The sequence below is a fragment of the Erpetoichthys calabaricus genome, chromosome 1 (genome assembly GCF_900747795.2).
Source record: "Erpetoichthys calabaricus chromosome 1, fErpCal1.3, whole genome shotgun sequence".
Lineage (NCBI taxonomy): Eukaryota > Metazoa > Chordata > Cladistia > Polypteriformes > Polypteridae > Erpetoichthys > Erpetoichthys calabaricus.
Window position 1 is genome coordinate 160,961,807 of NC_041394.2, and position 23,969 is coordinate 160,985,775.

The 23,969-nt window shown below is 41.1% G+C and overlaps 1 protein-coding gene across 4 annotated transcripts in view; it reads right to left on the reverse strand.

The window, feature by feature from the left end:
- The window catches only part of ptpro (protein tyrosine phosphatase receptor type O), a 326,955-nt gene that overhangs the window by 147,883 nt on the left and 155,103 nt on the right, over positions 1–23,969 (reverse strand). For all 4 annotated transcript variants that reach the window (XM_051920277.1, XM_028808094.2, XM_051920278.1 and 1 more), the window contains 4 exons: positions 20,401–20,553; positions 14,518–14,910; positions 14,262–14,423; positions 11,815–12,011 (listed from right to left, as the gene is read on the reverse strand). In XM_051920277.1, the coding sequence (XP_051776237.1) occupies positions 11,815–12,011; positions 14,262–14,423; positions 14,518–14,910; positions 20,401–20,553 (905 nt within the window). The remainder of the gene's footprint in view (positions 1–11,814; positions 12,012–14,261; positions 14,424–14,517; positions 14,911–20,400; positions 20,554–23,969) is intronic.

Sequence of the window (23,969 nt, forward strand, 5' to 3'; positions counted from 1 at the left end):
GACAGATTTATGGCAGAAGAAATGTAATTTAAGTAAATGTAAAGTATTACACATAGGAAGTAAAAATGTTAGGTTTGAATACACCATGGGAGGTCTGAAAATCAAAAGTGCACCATAAGAGAAGGATTTACAACTCTTAGGTGACTTGACATTATCAACTGCCATACAGTGTTAAGAAGCCATTAAGAAGGCTAACAGGATGTTAGGTTACATATTACAACATGTTGAGTACAAGGCCAAGGAGGTTATGCTCAATATTATTAATGTACTTGTGAGGCCCCATCGGTAGTGCTGTGTACAGTTTTGGTCTCTAGGCTACAAAAAGGACATAGAAGAACTGGAAAAAGTCCAGAGAAGAGCAACTAGGCTGATTCCAGGGAATGCATTATGAGGAAAGATTAAAAGAGGTAAGCCTTTTCAGTTTAAGGAAAAGAAGATTAAGAGGAGACATGATTGAAATGTTTAAAATTATGAAGGGAATTAGTACAGTGAATTGAGACTGTTATTTTAAAATTAGTTCATCAAGAACAGTTGAACTAATGGGGGCACAGTTGGAAAATTGTTAAGGGTAAATTTCACACAAACATAAGGAAGTTTATCTTTACACAGAGAACTATAGACACATGCAATAAGTTACACAGTAGTGTGGTAGACAGTAGGACTTTAGGGACTTTCAGAACTAGACTTGATATTATTTTAGAAAAATTAATTGGACAGGACTGGCAAGGTTTGTTGGGCTGGATGGCCTGTTCTCCTCTAAATTGTTCTAATTTTCTAATGTCCTAATAACAGCTGTAGGAGATTAGAAAAAAACACAGCAGCTAAAGCATGCCATACAACATAATTTTGCAAATGTCAGGTAGGTGTCTTAAACTGGACTCTGCGGTCACTGCAAACCTGATATCTGCAGCACCTAAAAGTCCTAATTTATAATGAGGGTAGGGAATGGGGTAAAATAAAAAAATAAAAAAACATGTAAATATGATGATGGTTAGGGAGAAGGAAATATTACAAATTCATAGAAAAATGTATTATCCAGACACTAAAGCAGATTTAACAACAGGAAGAGAACAAGCTGCTAGTGGTCTCTGTAATAATCAAAATCAACTTCTGAATATTAAGATCATTAAACTGTCGAGATCAAGCAATCATAATATAGTAAGATTTTCAATGTTTTGTCAGAGTGAATATTGTAAAAATTAAGAGTATTAAACTGAAATTCAGACAAAAGGGCACATACTATAAAATGTGGGAATAGATAGGTAGGATAGGTAATGGAGCATACTTCATACTTCAAAGGTAGATGAAACAACAAACTAAAAAATTTGTTAAGCAGCTGACTAATGTGTATCACAGACAAATCAATAAATGCATTTATGACAGTTGAGACAAGAGTCAGATATTCAGTGTGGATATGTATGAGGAAAACCAACCTTAGTGATTTTTTCCACTAATACGCAGTTGTATGTGAAAGCAACAGCAGTGTTTATAGTGGAGTCTATGATATTAAGTAGACTGACTTCTTTATTAAAAAAAAAAAAAAAAAGGAAAATGCTAGAGAGATTAAAATTACAAGAGATAAGCAAATTCTGCAACCCTAAGTACAAAAAGCAATGGGTTATAACGTGCTGATTGCTTCTGCCTTCTGCATCCTCAGTCAATATATTTTTTTTCTTTAAGTTTGCAGCATTCCACCCTCACCTCACTGCAGTTGTCAAGAGTAGTCTGGCATGGTACAAATATCATTGAAATGTGTTAAAGATTAGAAAATAACAAAAATTGAATTCAAATGATATAAAAATGCCTGACCATTGATGATTACATGGCTCATTGAAATAAAAACTCAGTGAAAGATGATATGGTGGGAAAGGGAAAGAGAGGATCTCTAATGCAAGCTGTTGTAAAATAAGCCATGGATTATCAAGCATGCCATTTTTTATTTTATTTTACACTGCTCAACGTTAGCCTTTTTATAGCTTATCTATAATAATAAAAGGCAAAGCCCTCACTGACTGACTGACTCACTGACTGACTGACTCACTCATCACTAATTCTCCAACTTCCCGTGTAGGTGGAAGGCTGAAATTTGGCAGGCTCATTCCTTACAGCTTACTTACAAAAGTTAGGCAGGTTTCATTTCGAAATTCAAAGCGTAATGGTCATAACTGGAACATATTTTTTGTCCATACACTGTAATGGAGGAGGCGGAGTCACGTATCGCGTCATCACGCCTCCTACGTAATCACATGAACTAAAAACAAGGAAGAGATTTACAGCACGAGTCACACGCGGGAACGAAGGTAAATGACGTTAATTTTTGACTGTCTTTTAATACTGTGTAAGCATACATATTAACACATGTGCAATTAAACGTGTGCATTTACGGGGTGATTTCTCAGGCTTAAAAGCTCACCTTTTATCAAACGCGGGAACAAAGGTAACTGACGTTGTTCACTGTCTTTTAATACTGTGTAACCATACATATTAACACATGTGCAATTAAATGTGTGCATTTACGGGGTGATTTCTCAGGCTTAAAAGCTCGCCTTTTACTAAAAAGGTAAATGCAAAACTATTTTCAATCAGTTTATTGAAACGCTCCCGTTAAGGATTGCAATAACATATTCGCGAGATAAAAGAACGAAGTAGGGGGAAATGGAGGAACAGCCGCAAACAGCGAAGAGCAAAAAATTAATTAAACAATTGAGAACGGAGCGAGTTAAGCATACAAGCATGTTCATAAGGGAAACAAAGCACGGTGTAAAACGTAAGTTTAAATTAAGTTTATAGAAACACTCCCGTTGCGGATTGCAATAACATATTCGCGAGATAAAACTTTAATGAGAAGACACGAGGTATAAACGAACCACACGCCGTGGCGCAACGTTAGGGGCAACAGTTTCAACCATTCTATGATCTGCTTCTCGCAACTGAAAGACGGCACATGGCGGATGTTAGCCGACTTGCTGACCGCAACGTTAGGGGCTTCAACTATGGCGCTGACGCCACATCTCAGTGCCAACACTTTGCAGACTGTACTTAAAAGACACGCCCTCCTCACTGGACAGTTAAAAACACCAATCAAACTAACGATGACATCAAGTATTACCCAATCAAAAGTAGGAAAGGAGGCATCTTCATAAAATGCGTGTGGGATGATTTGCATGAGACGCTGCTTTAAAAAAAAAATGATAAAAAAAATACGGGATAAATCCCGTTCAGTATTGATTCAAAACGGGACGCGCAATTTCATTCTCAAACGCGGCACGATTCCGTATTTTAAAGGACGGGTGGCAACCCTACAGTGCCAGGTAACCACCCATACAATCAGATTGTGATTCAGACTAGGAATGCAATGAATGTAATTACCCCGATCTACATACAAGGCGAAAGTCTTGCAACATTCAAAGATGATGGTTTGGGATAAGTACACCATACAACATAAAAGAGCTTATGAAGCCTTGAACCGAAAAAAGCAAGATCTCAGAGATCGTAAAAAAAAAAATAGGAGGTAATGTCGTTTTACTCGCTGTAGATTTTAGTCAAACATTAGCAGTTATTCCACGAGGGAGACCAGCAGATCAACTCAACGCGTGTTTAAAATCCATGCTTCTCCCACGCTCGGTTATATGTCGCGTGTTCTCAGGTAGGTGCACCAAAAAATGTATACATTTAAGCATGTAATGGGCAAACAAAAAATGAGGTATACCCGAAGGCACTGCAGTAGTACTTAATGTAACTTTACTTCTTAAATGTTAATGTTTTACTGTTTAATAATTTATACGCTTCTTATATGTTGTTCAAATTCTTTTATGAAAATACCACTGACAGCGCAATGCACGATTACATGGAGTGAATACATCATATGCATCCGCCCACGGCTGCCCTGCTGTGCGCAGATAGGAGTTGATTCTACAATAAAATAAAATAAAGATAAAAAGAGTAAAACAATCATCACCCATAAAGCGGATAGTAGACGTGACGTACTATATGTGTACCACATTTCAAGTGTATAGGTGAAACGGTTTGCGAGCTACAGGTCATTTAAAATCCTGGACAGACACACAAATTGCCACGGTACCAAATTACAGAAGAAGATTTTACTGTTTAATAATTTATATTTATATGAAAAGTGCTTCTTATATATTACTTCATATTCTCATATGATAATGATGTTAATGTTTATATTGATTTCTGTGTTATTAAAACTGCATGTATGTGTGTATATGTATATATATATATATATATATATATATACTAGCAAAATACCCGCGCTTCGCAGCGGAGAAGTAGTGTGTTAAAGAGGTTATGAAAAAAAAAGGAAACATTTTAAAAATAACGTAACATGATTGTCAATGAAAGCCCGTTTCAGTCAGTAAGTCTTATGTGTGTGTTTATGTATGTGTGTATATATATGTAGATGTGTATATGTAGATATGTATATATATGTATATGTATATAAATGTTTATGTGTGTGTGTATATTATATATATAATATATATATATATATATATATATATATATATATATATATATATATATATAAAAGACAGCAACAGTTATAACAATGACAACACAATTACATTGACAATCATGTTACGTTATTTTTAAAATGTTTCCTTTTTTTTTCATAACCTCTTTAACACACTACTTCTCCGCTGCGAAGCGCGGGTATTTTGCTAGTCTATATATATAATTCACTAAGTCCATGGCAAGCAAGACACATGCAAGACATGGCAAGCAAGACACACGCAAGACAGAGCCCCACCCACCAACAATTCACTAAGCAGCCGACCATGGCACGCACGACAGAGCCCCGCCCACCAACTCTAACACTCCTCCCACGTCCATTACCTTCCCATTGTTTTCCTTTTATTTCTGATCCCGTTCAACAACTATATGGCGACATCGACTTCTCAACTGTGACTCCGGAACAACTCAGTACGCGAGCTATATTAAGCTTCACCAACGAAGACTCGCTACACCGTAATGAATAAGTACTGAAACTTATCCCTACCGACGAAGTAACTTTCACCAGCACTGCCTCCATCATCACAGATGATCCTGCAGATCAAGTTTCATTCCCCGAAGAATTTCTTAACAGTCTTACTCCCACTGGCATGCCTCCGCATAAACTCAAAATTAAAATAGGTTCAGTCGTCATGCACGCAAGACAGCGCCATAGCCGGCAACTCACAGAGCCCCCGCCCACCAACAATAATTCAATAAGCAGCCATGCGTGCCGATGATTTCCGCACGTGTTCGGTCTCTCCCTGTGCAGCGAGCGAGCGAGCCAGAGAGAGAGAAAGAGAGCGACACACACAGGCGCGCGAGAGAGACACACACATACAGGTGCGTGAGAGAGACACACGCACAGGCACGCGAGAGAGAGAGACACACACACACAGGCGCGAGAGAGAGAGACACACACACACAGGCGCGCGAGAGAGAGAGACACACCCGCGAGAGAGAGAGGGGGCTGGACGCATAAGGCAGAGAAGGCAGTTAAAGAATGCACCGGGCTTGATTTTGTTTTCACTTCTGTTTACAGCGATCGGTTTGTAGCGTGCATTGTTGCAATGTTACTTTTCTTGGTGGTTTATTACATTACGGATGTTTCAAATGTTCATTTTTTTCCTGTGCTTAAAACTCATTAAAAAAGTGTTTCTCAACTGTGACTCCGGAACAACTCAGTACGCGAGCTATATTAAGCGTCACCAACGAAGACTCGCTACACCTTAATGAACAAGTACTGATACTTATCCCTACCAACGAAGTAACTTTCACCAGCATTGCCTCCATTGTCACAGACGATCCCGCAGATCAAGTTTCATTCCCCGAAGAATTTCTTAACAGTCTTACTCCCACTGGCATGCCTCCGCATAAACTCAAAATTAAAATAGGTTCAGTCATCATGCTTCTCAGGAACCTCATGCCAGCAAGAAGTCTCTGTGATGGCTCTAGACGGACTGTTACCAGCATTCACCGCAATGTACTGGAGTGTAAAACTATCGCAGCTCCTACCTCACAAACTATCCTTATTCCCCGGATATCCCTGACTCCATCAGATTCAAATTTGCCTTTTACTTTTACACGCAGACAATTTCCTGTTAGATTGGCCTTTGCAATGACAATTAATAAGGCACAGGGACAAACTTTCAAAACGATATGCCTGTATCTGCCAAACCCAGTTTTCAGTCACGGACAATTGTATGTTGCTCTCTCCAGAGTTCCATCTTTTCATTCACTCACAGTCATATCCTCAAACCCACCCCATTTGGACAACTGTGTCGTTCTGGAAGTGTTCACCCATCAATAAATAATTATGCGGGGTATGCTACACCGCGGGTTAGCTAGTAGATTAAATTTATCTTGGTGGGGTTGGAAATTTCTAGATAGGAGGAACCTGCACTGAGAAGCCTCACATGTTTGTATATGTGAATGTGGTATGCTCAAAGCCATTGTGGTAGATATTACAAATACTGTTGATGCTCTTTATGCTAAGTGTGCCAGTGTTCATTACCAAAAATGGATATTTTGTCTGATCACAGCTCAGCCTCTCCTTAGAGTCCTAGAACTGAACATCCTTAAACATTTTGCAAAGGTAGGCACTAATATTCCTGTTCATTCTATGGTTTATGAGCTAGCATTGTTTTCAAAGCTATTTTCTCTCTAGAGAAATGTTAACCGGATTTTGTCAATAAATTATTATTGTAAAATAAACCGCTAAGTTGGTTGTAAAAGTGCACCTTCCCCATTCCTTTGTTTCTGGCCAGCCCCATTGGTCCTAAACAACAAGTAAGACTTACCATGACCTTATCCTTAGAATTTTCAGTTGCAATGAGGATGACATGTCAATAAAATATTACCTGAAACTGATTTACTGGGTACTGTGAAACTTTGATTTAGAAGCCAAGCAGGCTCTTTTCTTGGTTCATTTGCTACAAGACAGACATATATTAGCCATCTCATAATAAGCTTGTAGGTAGGAGCACATTGGATCAGATTGTAGATCAGAATTGCCCAGTTGTGCCATAGGTTTACATTTAAAGGCACCTAACATTTAAAAAAATGCAAGACCAGTTTATGGTGTCAACGAATGGAACATGAAACATACTATTGAAAGTTTAATTTAATCTCTTGTGACCATCCTTTTTTTCAATAACTACACAATGTCCATTTTCCTACAACTCATGGGCATTACTTGATTCCTGCTTCCTTGTATCACAGCCAACAAATTAAAAAAATACTTAATCCCAAACCAGATGAGACACTTTTATTGAGACTCCACCATTACCAGGAACAAAATACCTCTATGGCAGATGTGACTTACTGGAGATGTAGGATCTCCTCAATACTTGCACTTTTGTAGTAATAGTCATCAAAAAATGCAACATGTTTTCGTATTATGTAGCTAATCAACTTAAATATTGCTCAGACCTTCAGCATATCTGACTTATCTCCTACAGTTGCTGGCCCAGTGAAGATCAGTCTGTTCTGATCCTGCTCTCAAAGCTACTATTAATAAATAATGGGTTGAACCATTAAACTCTCTATATAAATGATCAATAAGAACTCAGTCTTTGTAATCAAGTCTAACCGGACAACCTTTTCATTCTCTGAATTTCCAACATGTTTTATGAGATAAAGATAAACCCCAACAGTGTCCCTTTCCTAGATTGTCATGGAATTATTTACTCTGTGACATTTGGAGAAAACCTAATAATAAAACTGTCAAACGTGTAGTTTTCCATAATCCCACCACAGTCTAATGATGGGAAATTGGCTGACTCATCCTTTCCCTTATACCAATCATAAAATAAAACTATTTTTAAAATAGGATTCCTGATAGGTACCAGTGAAAGTTTTTAGTTTGCAGAAAGAAAATTATAACTGAACTGACTACAAGACACTAATAAAATGAAAATGAAAATAAAATGAGTCAAATGATGATTTAAAATACACAAGGTATACAACCCAGCATAACAAGAGTGAGTCAGTCCTTGCCTGTGCCTATGTGTATCACCTAACATCTTTATCCATAGCTCTCCAGCTGTTACATAAGCCAGCCAATTACAATTTTTTTTACAATTTCTTACATTAATTTTAAGTATCTTGTCATTTATTTATTTATACGTTTTTGTATTTTTTTTGGATCAGTAATCCTCTTTTTTTCTTAGGATCCAATCCAAAACACTACAATGTCATGAAATCATATAATGGGTGAGGTTATGTAACATGGTAAGTGTGAGGATATCATGGTGTCCATTTCCCTCTTGAAAAGTAAATGTGGGCCACAGGAAGGATTAACAGCTCTTCTGATATTTTTGCAGTAGAGTGAAGGGGTAAAGCAAATACTTGTGAGCTCAATGTACGTATATCCTTTGCAAGCAGCTTAATTTTAAAGATTAAGTTGAACCTATCAGGGCTCTTTAACACCATATGATGTTGTCTTAGTTTGTATCCCTTTCATTGCTAAAATTTTTAGGTCTCAGATATGCATTTTATGCCTTTTAAAATTTGCATTGATTTTTTTCTTTCCCTGCTGGATGCATCTTGTAGTATATTGTGACTTCATTATTTAATGAGTTTAAAATATGTGTTTAATTAAGTTGAACCTATCAGGGCTCTTTAACACCATATGATGTTGTCTTAGTTTGTATCCCTTTCATTGCTAAAATTTTTAGGTCTCAGATATGCATTTTATGCCTTTTAAAATTTGCATTGATTTTTTTCTTTCCCTGCTGGATGCATCTTGTAGTATATTGTGACTTCATTATTTAATGAGTTTAAAATATGTGTTTAATGTGTATCAAAAATCCATCACTAAAAGCATGTATGAAAATGAAACAGGGTTCAATTAAACTTTTTAAAAATTTACATACTGTCTTTTTGCCTTTTTAGAGTTTGTAAAACGTAAGATTGGTCACACCACAAACCAATGACCTTTTATTTTTTCTGCATTGAACAGAAAGACAGAAGTGAGGTATTTTAGTATAAAGGTCATTAATTCCTCCTCTGTGTTTTGCCCATCAATCAATTCATGCATAAGATCAAAACTAAGGGTTGCAGCAGACTGGAGACTATCCTGGATGGACAAGGTATATAAATAAACCTTAGAATTGAGGCATGAATGAAAAGTACTGTGTTTATTTCTATCCCAAATTCATAACACCCTTCCCCTTCGAGAAAAAACACCAAGGTCAGCTCATTTTAAGTACATGTTTGAACAAGGTAACTTTAACAGTGTCTGTTTTAAGACCCTTCATTATATGAGTACACAGAAAACATACAAAAAAAATCATGCACTTCAGATCTTTTAATAATTTATTTAATTATATGCAAATATCATCTCAGTTCTAGAATGCTGTGTAAGTTGCAAATGGGGGAAATGGTTTTGGAGTAGTTCTCATTTTCTTTAGTCCTCTATTTCCAGGTGCATGTAAAATTGGGGACTTTACTTAATTCCAAAGGTGACAGAGGTAAGTCAGAAAGACGCCTGCCCTTACCGACTCAAGTCATACATTTTAAGCACTGTCTCTTCCACTATTACGTGTTTTATCTGAATTAATATGTTTGTCATTCTCTGTATAACTTTGGGTTTGGAGACTTCCATTCTAAAGTGTGGCTGCTACACTTGCTTCTCAGCATATATTAAATAAGTCAAGTCAAGTTGGGGAGCATGCACTGGTACAGTGCGTTGCCACACCCACTACACAACAAAACAACTTGGGATTCCGGTTTGCAACCCCCTAGGCAGACATGCAGTCCAGTCCCACCGTTCGGAAATGACCCTTTATCTGCCGCTGCCAGGTGTTACGTGGACGACCCCTTGGTCTGGTCCAGCCACTCGGGTCCCTAACAATGAGGATCTTTCGAGCTGGGTCACCCTCAGGGAAACGCGCCACATGGCCAAAGTGCCGTAACTGATGCTCCCTCACAATGCAGGTAATGTGCCTCATTCGGGACTCCATGAACAACCGCTCATTCGACACAAAGTCAAACCAACGGTACCCATGGATTTTCCAGAGAGACACAGTACCAAAGGAGTCCAGTCTTTGTTTCAGGTCACTGGATAGCGTCCATGTCTCGCAACCATATAGCAAGACAGGAAGCACCAGGACTCTAAAGACTTGGACCTTCGTCCTTTTGCATAGATATCGGGAGCGCCACACACCCCTTTCCAGCGACCTCATGATCCCCCATGCTCTCCCAATCCGTCGACTGACTTCATAGGAAGAGTCACCAGAGACATGAATGTCACTGCCAAGGTAAGTAAACCTCTCAACAAGGTCAACACTCTCTCTGCAAACAGACACACTGCTAATGGCTGTGCCCAAGAGGTCATTAAAGGCCTGGATCTTGGTTTTTATCCAGGACACTCACAAGCCCAGACACTCAAACTCCTCACTCAGTCTCTCAAACGCCCCGATCAGAGCCTCCATTGACTCTGCGAAGATCACAGCATCGTCAGCAAAGTCAAGATCCGTGAACCTTTCTTCACCAACAGATGTCCCACAGCTGCTGGACCCCACTACCTTGCCCAACACCCAGTCCATACAAGCATTGAACAGAGTAGGAGCAAGAACACACCCCTGACGAACCCCAGAATCAACTGGGAAAAACACAGAGGTCCTGCCTCCACTCTGCACAGCACTCACAGTACCAGTGTACAGGCCGGCCATGATATCCAGCAACTTTGAGGGGATCCCGCGAATCCTCAGGATGTCCCACAGGGCAGTTCGATCAACCGAGTCGAATGCTTTGCGAAAATTGACAAAGAGTGCAAAGAAACTCTGCTGATATTCACGTTTATGCTCCATGAGAACCCTCAGTACCAGGATACTGTCGATGGTAGACTTCTTAGGCGTAAAACCAGACTGTTCCGGTCGCTGATAGGTGAGCAAGTGATCATGGATCCTATTGAGGACGACCCTAGCAAGGACCTTACCCGGCACCGAGAGCAGTGTTATCCCCCTGTAGTTGCTGCAATCCAGGCGATCACCCTTCCCTTTCCAGATAGGGATGACAAGTCCCGTTTTCCAGTCAGTTGGGATGATGCCAGCCTCCCAAATGGAAACAAAGATTGCTTGCAATGCTAGGAGGACAGCCTAACCACCAGCCTGGAGAAGTTCAGTGAGATTGGGTGGTTCACAGCTAATTGGAGGATCAGCCTCAAGAACCGTGGACCCAGAGATATCCAACGTCCTAGCCGAAGGATCAGCTTTGAACAACTGCTCAAAGTAGCCAGCCCAGTGGGTCACAACTGCAGTGTCATCCGTAAGGACCATTCAGTGATGGATGATATATTAAATGCTTACCAAATTTTGAAAATTAAAGGTGACCATTCAGTTCATCAAGGTTATTGAGTTACCTAATATCTCAATAATAGCACTATTTGTACAAATATACTTTCAAATTTCACATATTTTATTTAATTATACTATCAAGCCTAGAAGTGGGGATTTACTAAATCATTTCTTAGATAAAATATCACTGTATTGCTGCAACCATATCAGTTAGGCAGTGTACTAAAAGATTCCTGTTCACAAAAAAACAATAAAAGCCTTAATGCACATGATACTTCTCTCATTCCAGTTTGTGGGAGCAGAATTGGCTCTGGACTAAAAATTCATTTAACAAAGAAATGAGTAACCAATTATCATGGCACCTGAGGCAGGAATCATATTTGCATGTCAGTGGGACACCAATTTCTCTGTACACATGACAAAACTACTACTACTGGTTTCTTAGAACCAAGGCTAAGAAGTATGGTCAAATAAGTATTTTTAGTGTAAGTAACATTTCTCTCACCTGGCTACAGTAGTGGTGCTCCATTCTCTGGTTAAAATTGGCTTTAGCACAAGTCAGGGAGAAAACTGACAACAGGAACCTATTGTCATTTTCTGAACTTTGGGACCAGGCGACAGATGCAATGGTAGAACTCAACAGATGTACGCTGACATTTTGTGGTGGTTCCTTTTGCTCTTCAAACCATTCTCCACTTGGGCCTGCAAGTCAAGTTTTAACGCTGAAGTAAGAATCAGGGTCTCCTTCAGAATCTTGAAGACATACAAATTCATAACTGATGATTTATAAATTGTCTTAATGAAACAAAATGGTTAAGTTCTTATTTTGTAATAACTGATTATTTAAACTACTAAATAGCAAATTCTATTAATACAACTAAAATATATTAATACAACTAAAATGTCTGGATTCTTCAAAATTATTTAGTCACTGGTAACTTTAGAATTTTTTATCCATAACTTTTAATCAAAACAGAAATGTATAAAATGTTTTAGTTACATACTATAACACAAAAAATGCATAAACTGGGAGAAATTGCCTATAAACAGGACAAGGATAGTATTTAAAGTTTACTTAGTTTTAAAGGAGTGATACCTGCTTGGCTTGTAACAGCCTTCCTGCTAAAACAGCAATCAGGGCCTCTTTCTTTAACTTGTGTCCACTAATGGGTCCTAAAGTTTATGCAATGACACGCAGCATTCACTGTTTGTCCACAGGTGCTTGTAGCTGCCTTTACTAATAAGGTCATAAAAAAAGGTTCATTCAGAAACTAAATCCCGACTCCCAATGAGATGAAGGAGATGCCCCAGAACTGAGAAGTGAACTCACCCTGAACAGTGGCATATTCTAGGTGTTTACAGTACAAATTCACTAATAGCTTGACTCTACCCAGTCTGTATAGGAGAGGCTGTAATTCATCTGAAGCAACTAATACAGAAGTACTGACTGACTGATAGAGGACAGGATGTGCTGCTGTAGTTTAAATGTCTACAAGTGAATCATTGACCTTTGATACTCAAGCATTGGGATCACATATGAGCAACCTTGTGTCTGAATGTGCTGTTTGTTATAAACAACCCATTAACTTGCATCAAAACCCAATTGAATTCAAATTGGTAAAGCCAAGGTTCCTCCTCATTACCCCCCTCCAGGTAGTTCCATAGATTTTCTTTTAAAGACAGAATAACAGTTCTCAAAAAAACCTGAATACTTAGCATATACATCCAAATCACAGTCAAATGTATCCTCTCTGCCCCTTGCGGTCACTCTTTTCCCTCAATCTTCTCTACTTTATAGCTGCTAAGGCACTGAAGTTTAAGGTTGTTGGTTCAATTCCTAACTCTGATTCTTTGTGTACTATTGCCTGATAGTACAATATTATTAAACAGCTGGGCCATATCCTGATATTTTAAGTCATGTTATGTCATTTTCTAAACCATTTAATCCAGACCAGAGTTGTTCGGTCTAATACAAGTTTCAAGGTATAGTAGTTATACTGACTGATCCAAGTACCAGAGCATGGCGAGGTGTTGAATTGCACACGCAAGTAACAATTTCACTCTTCTTTGTTCACATGAAAATGAGGACCTTATTAACTTTATAATAATAATGATATGGGTGAATAAATGTGGTCTTTAGATAGTAGTTATAAGTTAAAGAACCACTACAGATGAATATCATAAACACTGCACAATCCAACAGACTCCACAGAGCAATATATGCTTCATTCATAAATTCTAACAATGGTGTGCAGCTTGATGGAAAGATATTAATCAAAATGTAAAAGGTAAAAAAAATACGAGTGTAATAATAAAGACTGAACTGCACTTGCAAGGAATACCCTAAAATAACACAACAGAATAAAAAAACGCTTCTGCATTCATGACCCCATTAAAAATAACACAGGTGACAAGACACTGTACTTAATATGGTGAAGAGGTAAGTTTTTTTTTTAATTGCAATATATAGATGTGTTTAATGTGGTAGCTGCTGCTATGTCAATTTTCATTGCATTTTATCAAAGCAGCTGTAAAATCTGCTAGACACTTCCAAATGTTAATCATTTTATTTTATGTTTAGTCTCTTCAATTCTCTGGTCAAACAAACATTCAAGTCATAGAAGAAGCATTCTAGCAGATAGAAACAGATGCAAATTTACTTCAATTCTGAATACATTTTCAAGGGTTTTCCTTTTAAATGACACCAATCTGGTCTCAAACATGTTGCTTTACAATTTGCTTATAGCTGTTTTTTAATACAAGGACCACAGTCCTTTAAACAAGGTTATTTTATCGATTTTATGTATTACTTACCGATAGAAATGATTGTTCCTGTATTATGCATTTTTATGAATTATGTAGTTTTCTGACAAAATTGTACATGACACTACTACAGAGTTCCATTTTGTGAAATATTAAAATTTTTCAAAATAATTTACAAAAACTACCTACTTAGGTAAAAAGTGATACTAGTGTCACTAATGCTTTCCCTGGATTTACACATTCCAAATGAGCTAAATGTAGTGACAGACACTTTGTAAATTCCTGGTTCTTTGATCTCAGTGAAAAATTCATGAGTGTTTTCATCCACCTGGACAATATCACTGGAGTTTCCTAAAAAAATAATAATAAAAATAATTAATAAATTAAAATGGATTAACAGATTCACTATCTTTTTACTGTATCCTGCTGCTCAAACAATGCTTACCATTTCTAACAATGTATATAATGAAACCATCATATGCTGTTGGAGGATTAGGAGGAAGCCATCGTAGTTCCAGCTGCAGTGGCTGAAAAGTGTCATTTTCAATAGCAGATCCCATTTCGTTCTCATACTCATTCTCCACCAGCTGGTTGATAAATTCTTCACTTTCACTGGAAAAGGCTGTCACTGAATGTGGCCAGTCAGAAGAAGCAGAGGTTTCAGAGTCACTGCTGTTATGATCTGAGATGTAAGAATCATTAAGCAGTCTGGTATTGTCAGATTGATCAGTGCTGGACTCTTCCACATATCTTTGATGCAATGGTATCTCGTTACCAGACAGAGAACTTCTCTTTATGTGCATTAAGTGAAGTGAAATGTTGATGGGTGGATTGGGCACTGTAAAGGCAAACAATTCAAAATACAGCAAAGACAAGTAAATCATTTAGTGTGACTAGGATATACAAAATACATTCATGCAGCATTTTGGATTTTATTCTTTGATGTATTTTTTAAAAAAAGGAAACCATGCCTTATATGCAAACTAGCTACTACCTGTAAGATGGGTTGAAATCTTACGTAATCAATTCAGACCACAGTGTTAACATTTGCACTGCACCAGGCAATGCATATGTCTCTGTTATATGCCATTTGGTATGGAATTCATAAAAGCAGTGTTAATATTTGTGATGTGCCATCTATTGCAGTGACAAATGCAATACATTTTATAAAACTGATTCTAATGCTCTATCTTTTGGAATAACAGAGATGTAGCAACTGAAAAAGCATACAAACACTGAATACAATTTTAAAGAAAAGAGATTTTGAATAAACCTGTTTAACTCAAATTGAAAAAACAAAATGAATGTAACCAAATGTACCACAAATGTTAAATAAATGCATCAACTAAATAAGTAAATGTAAATGTACATGAATGAAAATCCATCCATTTTCCAACCCACTGAATCTCAACACAGGGTCACGGGGGTTTGCTGGAGCCAATCCCAGCCAACACAGGGCACAAGGCAGGAACCAATCCTGGGCAGGGTGCCAACCCACCGCAAGGACACACACACACCAAGCACACACTAGGGCCAATTCAGAATCGCCAATCCACCTAACCTGTATGTCTTTGGACTGTGGGAGGAAACCGGAGCGCCCGGAGGAAACCCACGCAGACATGGGGAGAACATGCAAACTCCACGCAGGGAGGACCCAGGAAGCGAACCCAGGTCTCCTAACTGTGAGGCAGCAGCTCTACCACTGCGCCACCATGCTGCCCATGAATGAAAATGTAAATTTAATTTCCCATAGGTTTAAGAACATAATTAATTATTTTAGATATATGTTTTTATGAAATATATATACAGTATATCAATCTTCTTATATAATACGCTACCATGGCTGTTCGTTTTTCTGTCCAGGATTTTAAATCACCTGTAGCTCACAAACCGTTTGAACTATTGACCTGAAATTTAGTACACATATACTATGTAACGTCTACTATCCGCTTTTGGGGTGATGATTGACCTCTAAGGTTATTCCTCCTTTTATTTTTTTTTATATTATTGTAGAATCAACTCTCGGCAGTGGCCAGAAGGGTGGCTGTGCAGCACATGTGTATGGGCGCAGTTCTTATCCCTACCACCTTTGCCATCAATTCCCCTACCTCTTCATATCTTAAATCATTCTTGAGGCAGATTGAAGACTTACGTGCAAGCTTAAGTGAAAAATTAAGGAAAACGTACTAAGTAATTGCAACACATACATTGACTTAATCAGTTTCCGACGAAAAAAGAGAAGAAGCGGGCCGCTAGGGTGTAGAAAAGAAGAGCTGCTCAGGAAGCAGCAAGCGCATCAATCTCTGAGCAAACGAATGCTAAATGTACAGAGAAAAATTATGAAAACTATGAATGCTCAAGTCAAGTGTATTCACTGCACATTATCATGCAGTGCGCCGTTACTGGTATATGTATATTACTTGATGACATATCATTGTAGGACTCAATCCATATACTGTAAGTCTATATGAGCATAATGTTTACCTAAGTTAACATGCCCCTAAGAAATTAATACTATCTGATGGCTTTCTAAGTAAAGTGAAAAAAATATTTCACATTAATCCATCCACCATCAAACCCCCTTAATCTAGTTGTCTGTTACAGGGACTGGAGCTTATAATGCCAGCATTATCTACAAGGCATGAATTAAATATAAATGAACTACAGGATGATTTTACACATTTAGTTAATTGGTACCCCTCCTCGAACCGCCACCTTATCGGGGTGGAGGGGTTTGCGTGTCCCAATGATCCTAGGAGCTCTGTTGTCTGGTAGGGCCACCCAAGGCAAACTGGTCCTAGGTGAGGGATGAGACAAAGTGCGGTTCAACATAACCTCCTATGATGGATAAAAAATTTGGATGGCGTTTTCCCTCGCCCGGACGTGGGTCACCGGGGCCCCCATCTGGAGCCAGGCCTGGAGGTGGGGCTCGATGGCGAGCGCCTGGTGGCCGGGCTTGCACCCATGGGGCTCGGCCGGGCACAGCCCGAAGAGGCAACGTGGGTCCCCCTTCCCATGGGCTCACCACCTATGGGAGGGGCCAAGGAGGTCGGGTGCAGTGTGAGTTGGGTGGTGGCCGAATGCGGGGACCTTGGCAGTCCGATCCTCAGCTACAGAAGCTGGCTCTTAGGACGTGGAATGTCACCTCTCTGAAGGGGAAGGAGCCTGAGCTAGTGCGCAAGATCGAGAGGTTCTGGCTAGATATAGTCGGGCTCACCTCGATGCACAGCTTGGACTCTGGAACCAATCTCCTTGAGAGGGGCTGGACTCTGTACCACTCTGGAGTTGCCCCTGGTGGGAGGCGCCAAGCGGGTGTGGGCATACTTATTGCCCCCCGACTTGGAGCCTGTACATTGGGGTTTACCCCAACAGCAGTTCGGAGTACCCACCCTTTTTGGAGTCCCTGGAGGGGGTGCCAGAGGGCATACCTTCTGGGGACTCCCTCGTACTGCTGAGAGACTTCAATGCTCACGTGGGCAATGACAGTGAGACCTGGAAGGGCGTGATTGGGAGGAATGCCCCCCCTTCCCGATCTGAACCCGGTGTTTTGTTATTGGATTTCTGTGCTCGTCACGGATTGTCCATAACAAACACCATGTTCAGGCATAGGGGTGTTCATATATGCACTTGGCACCAGGACACCCTAGTCCTCGGTTCGATGATCGACTTTGTGGTCGTGTCGTCGGACTTGTGGCCACATGTCTTGGACACTCGGGTGAAGAGAGGGGCAGAGCTGTCAACTGATTATCACCTGGTGGTGAGTTGGCTTCGATGGTTGGGGAGGATGCCGGTCAGGCCTGGTAGGCCCAAACGTGTTGTGAGGGTCTGCTGGGAACATCTGGCAGAGCCCTCTGTCAGAAGTAGCTTCAACTCCCACCTCCGGCAGAACTTCAACCACGTCCCAAGGGAGATGGGGGACATTTAGTCCGAATGGGACATGTTCCGTGCCTCTATTGTTGAGGCGGCTGACTGGAGCTGTGGCCGTAAGGTGGTCGGTGCCTGTCGTGGCAGCAATCCCCGAACCCGTTGGTGGATACCGTTGGTGAGGGATGCTGTCAAGCTGAAGAAGGAGTCCTACTGGTCCCTTTTGTCCTGTGGGACTCTGGAGGCAGCTAATATGTACCGGCAGGCCAAGCGGAATGCGGCTTCAGTGGTTGCTGAGGCAAAAACTCGGGCATGGGAGGAGTTTGAGGAGGCCATGGAGAACGACTTTGAGGAGATTCTGGTCCACCGTCCGGCGTCTCAGGAGGGGGAAGCAGTGCAGTGTCAACACTGTGTATGGTGGGGATGGTGTGCTGCTGACCTCAACTCGGGACGTTGTGGGTCGGTGGGGGGAGTACTTCGAAGACCTCCTCAATCCCACTAACATGCCTTCCAATGAGGAAGCAGAGCCTGGGGACTCTGAGGTGGGCTCCCCCATCTCTGGGACTGAGGTCACCGAGGTGGTCAAAAAACTCCTTGGTGGCAAGGCCCCGGGGGTGGATGAGATACGCCCGGAGTTCCTCAAGGCTCTGGATGTTGTACATTAGGGACAGTACCTCTGGACTGGCAGACTGGTGTGGTGGTCCCCCTCTTTAAGAAGGGGGACCGGAGGGTGTGTTCCAACTACAGAGGGATCACACTCCTCAGCCTTCCTGGAAAAGTCTATTCGGGGTTCCTGGAGAGGAGGGTCCGTCGGATAGTCGAACCTCGGATTCAGGAGGAACAGTGTGGTTTTCGTCCTGGTCGCGGACGAAACCAGCTCTACACCCTTAGCAGAGTCCTCGAGGGTGCATGGGAGTTCGCCCAACCAGTCTACATGTGTTTTGTGGACTTGGAAAAGGCGTTCGACCGTGTCCCTCGGGGAATCCTGTGGGGGGGGGTGCTCCAGGAGTATGGGGTACCGGACCCCCTGATAAGGTGTCAGAGCTTGGTCCACATTGCCGGCAGTAAGTCGAACCCGTTTCCAGTGAGAGTTGGACTCCGCCAGGGCTGCCCTTTGTCACCGATTCTGTTCATAACATTTATGGACAGAATTTCTAGGCGCAGCCAGGGTGTTGAGGGGGTCCGGTTTGGTGGACTCAGGATTGGGTCACTGCTTTTTGCAGATGATGTTGTCCTGTTTGCTTCATCAGGCCATGATCTTCAGCTCTCTCTGGATCGGTTCGCAGCTGAGTGTGAAGTGGCTGGGATGGGAATCAGCACCTCCAAATCTGAGACCATGGTCCTCAGCCGGAAAAGGGTGGAGTGCCCTCTCAGGGTTGGGAGTGAGATCCTGCCTCAAGTGGAGGAGTTCAAGTATCTCGGGGTCTTGTTCAAGAGTGAGCGAAGAATGGAGCGTGAGATCGACAGGCAGATTGGTGCGGCGTCCGCAGTGATGCAGACTCTGCATCGGTCTGTCGTGGTGAAAAAGGAGCTGAGCCATAAGGCAAAGCTCTCAATTTATCAGTCGATCTACGTTCCTACCCTCACCTATGGTCATGAGCTATGGGTAGTGACCGAAAGAACGAGATCGTGAATACAAGCGGCTGAAATGAGTTTCCTCCGCAGGGTGTCTGGGCTCTCCCTTAAAGATAGGGTGAGAAGCTCAGTCATCCGGGAGGGGCTCAGAGTAGAGCCGCTGCTCCTCCGCATCAAGAGGAGTCAGATGAGGTGGCTCGGGCATCTGATCAGGATGCCTCCTGGACGCCTCCCTGGTGAGGTGTTCCGGGCATGTCCAACCGGGAGGAGGCACCGGGGAAGACCCAGGACACGCTGGAGGGACTATGTCTCCCAGCTGGCCTGGGAATGCCTCGGGATTCTTCCGGAAGAGCTAGAAGAAGTGGCCGGGGAGAGAGAAATCTGGGTATCTCTGCTCAAGCTGCTGCCCCCGTGACCCAACCTCGGATAAGCGGAAGAGGATGGATGGATGGATGGAGTTAATTGGTAAGTTAATTTCTTTTCACAAGTGAAGATTGTTGTTGATCCGGGAAACTATTAATGTTGTCACTGCAAGATATTTAATAATCCCTTCATAAAAAATTATTCAAAAAGGTTTAAACAGCAACATGCCTGCATTTGACAAGAATTTCCGATGCATGTATCAAATTATAGGTAGGTCTACCTTGGGTAGCACTCTACTAAGAAAGTCTATTTATTTATTTATTTATTTATTTATTTATTAATAGTTCAGTGACATGAAAAATAGTTATTACTGCCTGATAATCATGTACCACAAAAACCTGAGTTGAAAAAAGGCATGGACAGATAAGTGATTATTATTTCCAGCCATATCTGGAGCAACAGCATGAAGATCAAAAATAAAGAATGTTTTAGTATCAAATAAGGAGAACATAAATAAAAGAAATACCCATCCTGTGCTGCTGTGGTTCATGACCAATCCCACTATACTGGACCAGTGTACTTTTGTTAACATTTGCTTCTGAAACCAACTGGAATGTAACGTTGCTGTAACAAGTCCCAGGCAACCAGTGCTTAAAAATTGCCTTCCCTCTGAAGAAATCTGCAAAAACACAATTCACATTCATATTAATATTCAAAGATGCTGTTTGATATTAGTAAAAGCAAACATCTTCCTTTTGGAGGACTTTAATTTATATAACTAGGCTTAAAGTTTCCTCTGTTGTATGTTACACCGAAAAATGTGTTAATTATAAATTTCACAGCACAACAATTTTTTTGAAAAGTCTTGCTTCCAGAAAAGTTTTTGCTGATTGTGACAGGTACCTACCGAGTATGCACAAATATAGTTTGATTTTACTGCATCACGTAGGAACTCTGAGAAATAGACATCTATATGTTTACAGACAATAACTTATTTAGTCACGTTTATGTTTCGCATAAGCTATTAAATTCAACAGAATTAAAAGTGTTTTGCTCCTGATTTTCTTTTTTATTCAAGGTCTGGTGCATCACATTGCAGTGTCCAACAGCAGTCGGCAAGCATTGACAGATTTCAGCTGCCCTGGTATCGTTTCTTCATCGTAGCAATGTCCTGGTGAAACCTTTCACCGTGTTCGTCACTGACAGCACCAAGATTTGCAGGGAAGAAGTCCAAGTGTGAGTGGAGGAAATGAATCTTGAGTGACATGCTGCACTTCATTGTCTTGTATGCTTTGAGAAGTTTGTCTACCAGCTGAATGTAGTTTGGGGTTCTGTAATTGCCCAGAAAATTGTCAACAACGTCTTTGAAGGCTTTCCAGGCAATTTTTTCCCGACCAAACTAACAGATCTTTAAACCGCTTGTCACTCATAACATGTCTGATCTGGGGGCCAACAAAAATGCCCTCTTTGATCTTGGCGTCAGTTATTGTTGGGAACATCTGTGTTAAATAACAAAAACCTTCACCTTCCTTGTTCAGTGCTTTCACGAAATTCTTCATGAGTAAAATTACCACCGGCAATAAGTTGAACCCATTTCCAGTGAGAGTTGGACTCCGCCAGGGCTGCCCTTTGTCACCGATTCTGTTCATAACTTTTATGGACAGAATTTCTAGGTGCAGTCAGGGCGTTGAGGAAGTCCGGTTTGGTGGGCTCAGGATCAGGTCACTGCTTTTTGCAGATGATGTTGTCCTGTTTGCTTCATCAGGCCGTGATCTTCAACTCTCTCTAGATCGGTTCGCAGCTGAATGTGAAGCGGCTGGGATGGGAATCAGCACCTCCAAATCTGAGACCATGGTCCTCAGCCGGAAAAGGGTGGAGTGCCCTCTCAGGGTTGGGAGTGAGATCCTGCCTCAAGTGGAGGAGTTCAAGTATATCGGGGTTTTGTCCACGAGTGAGGGAAGAATGAAGCATGAGATCGACAGGCGGATCGGTGCAGCATCCACAGTGATGAGGGGCTCTGCATCAGTCTGTCGTGGCGAAAAAGGAGCCGTAAGGCAAAGCTCTCAATTTACCGGTCAATCTAAGTTCCTACCCTCACCTATGGTCATGAGCTGTGGGTAGTGACCGAAAGAACGAGATCACGAATACAAGTGGCTGAAATTAGTTTCCTCCGCAGGGTGTCTGGCATTACCCTTCAAGATAGGGTGAGAAGCTTGGTCGTCCGGGAGGAGCTCAGAGTAGTGCCACTGCTGCTCCGCATCTAGAGGAGTCAGATGAGGTGGCTTGGGCATCTAATCAGGATGCCTCTTGGACGCCTCCCTGGTGAGGTGTTCCGGGCACGTCTAACCGAGAGGAGGCCCCGGGGAAGACCCAGGACACGCTGAAGGGACTATGTCTTTTGGCTGGCCTGGGAACGCCTCAGGATTCCTTCGGAAGAGCTAGTAGAAGTGGCTAGAGAGGGAAGAGAGGGAAGTCTGGGCATCTCTGCTCAAGCTGCTGCCCCAGCGACCCGATCTCGGATAAGCGGAAGAGGATGGATGGATGGATATTAAGTAAATATATGTGCCATCATTCTTTGGACTGACAGAGCGCTATACCTAAAACATGACAAAACGTCTTTTAAAAATAAAAGTATTTTAAAAAAAGTAAAACAGAGAAGAGAGAGTTTGGTTGGAAGTTTGCTTGTGACTGGAGTTTACTGAAGGAACAACAACTAGGTCTGCTGCCAATGTGGAAGAAGAAAGTATTGCCTTTTGGATTTATAGTTACCAACGAGATCATTGTGAAGTAGCAGCCAAGGCCTGCATTCCACTTGAAATAGTTCAGGTTAGCAGTGCTAAACCATATTTTCTTTTGTCATCTGAGTACCTATTGTAGTTGCTGTTGTTACCACATATCATTTTTCAATCACAGTTAGATAAGCTGGCTGAAGGTTAAAGGTATATGTATTTGCATTACAAGGACTCTTTTTCACAGACGTGCAGGATATTCTGTATGCATTGTTTATTGGTTTATTGTTGGTTGCTATTATTATCTTCATTTGCTACACTATTGTGTATTTTGTTTATCTTTATTTTTTTTTTGTGTATGTTTCAGAGAAGCAGGGATGGATTGACCGATATTGCTCTGGACAGTAAGTTTGGTAGACATTTTGTATTATATAAATTTGGTTGAAAATTTTAGACCTGAAGTGTAATGTCATTCCATTCCTTAATTGGTGAACAGCAGTTAATACATTTGTGCCTCAAATATAACCTTTCATTAAAGTACATTTCTAGTACATTTAAATAAAAGACTTTAATTTTATAAAAAAACACAGGTTCAGTTTCCCAAACAAACTCTACTACAGACACTACACACTCTTACTCAGCCTATTTGAAATATACAGGTAGTCCCCAGGTTACGGACATCCGAACTACAACTTACAAACGAGGCCACAGCTGCGCTGCATGTGCCTCAGTAACTGCCGCTCAGTCATCTTCGGCCTGGGGATGCTGCAAGAGGTGGCTGGAGGGGGGTGATTTCGCTGCTCGTGCAGTGTAGTGTCCCTCGGGCGGCTCCCGGTGATGAACCACCCCTCGCTGCCCCCATTCATTCTCAATAGCAAGCCTGATTGTACTGTTACGCACATAGCACGAAGTTGTCTCTTGTCAGTACATCAGACATGTACTGTGATAGCGTTGACAGTGTTGTGCAGAACAGCTCATCTTAACCTTTTGTCTTCACCCTTCAAGAATGTCTCTGAAACACAAATCTGATGCAAGTGCTGGTGATATAGTAAAGAAGAGAAAAACCATCACCATTGAAAATAAAGTAGAAATAATAAAAAGGTCAGAGAGGGGTGAAACTCCATCATTCATTGGCAGAGTACTTGGTTACAGTCGGTCAGCAATAGCATTTATTAAAATAATGTACCTGTTCCGACTTACATACAAATTCAACTTAAGTACAAACCTACAGTCCCTATCTCATACATAACCCGGGGACTGCCTGTATGTCTTAACTCACTCAACTTAGACTCTCACTCAGTCTTTCCAAAATGTATTTATGCCAACACCCTACTTGTGAGTGAAATCGTTAGGCATGCCCTTAACA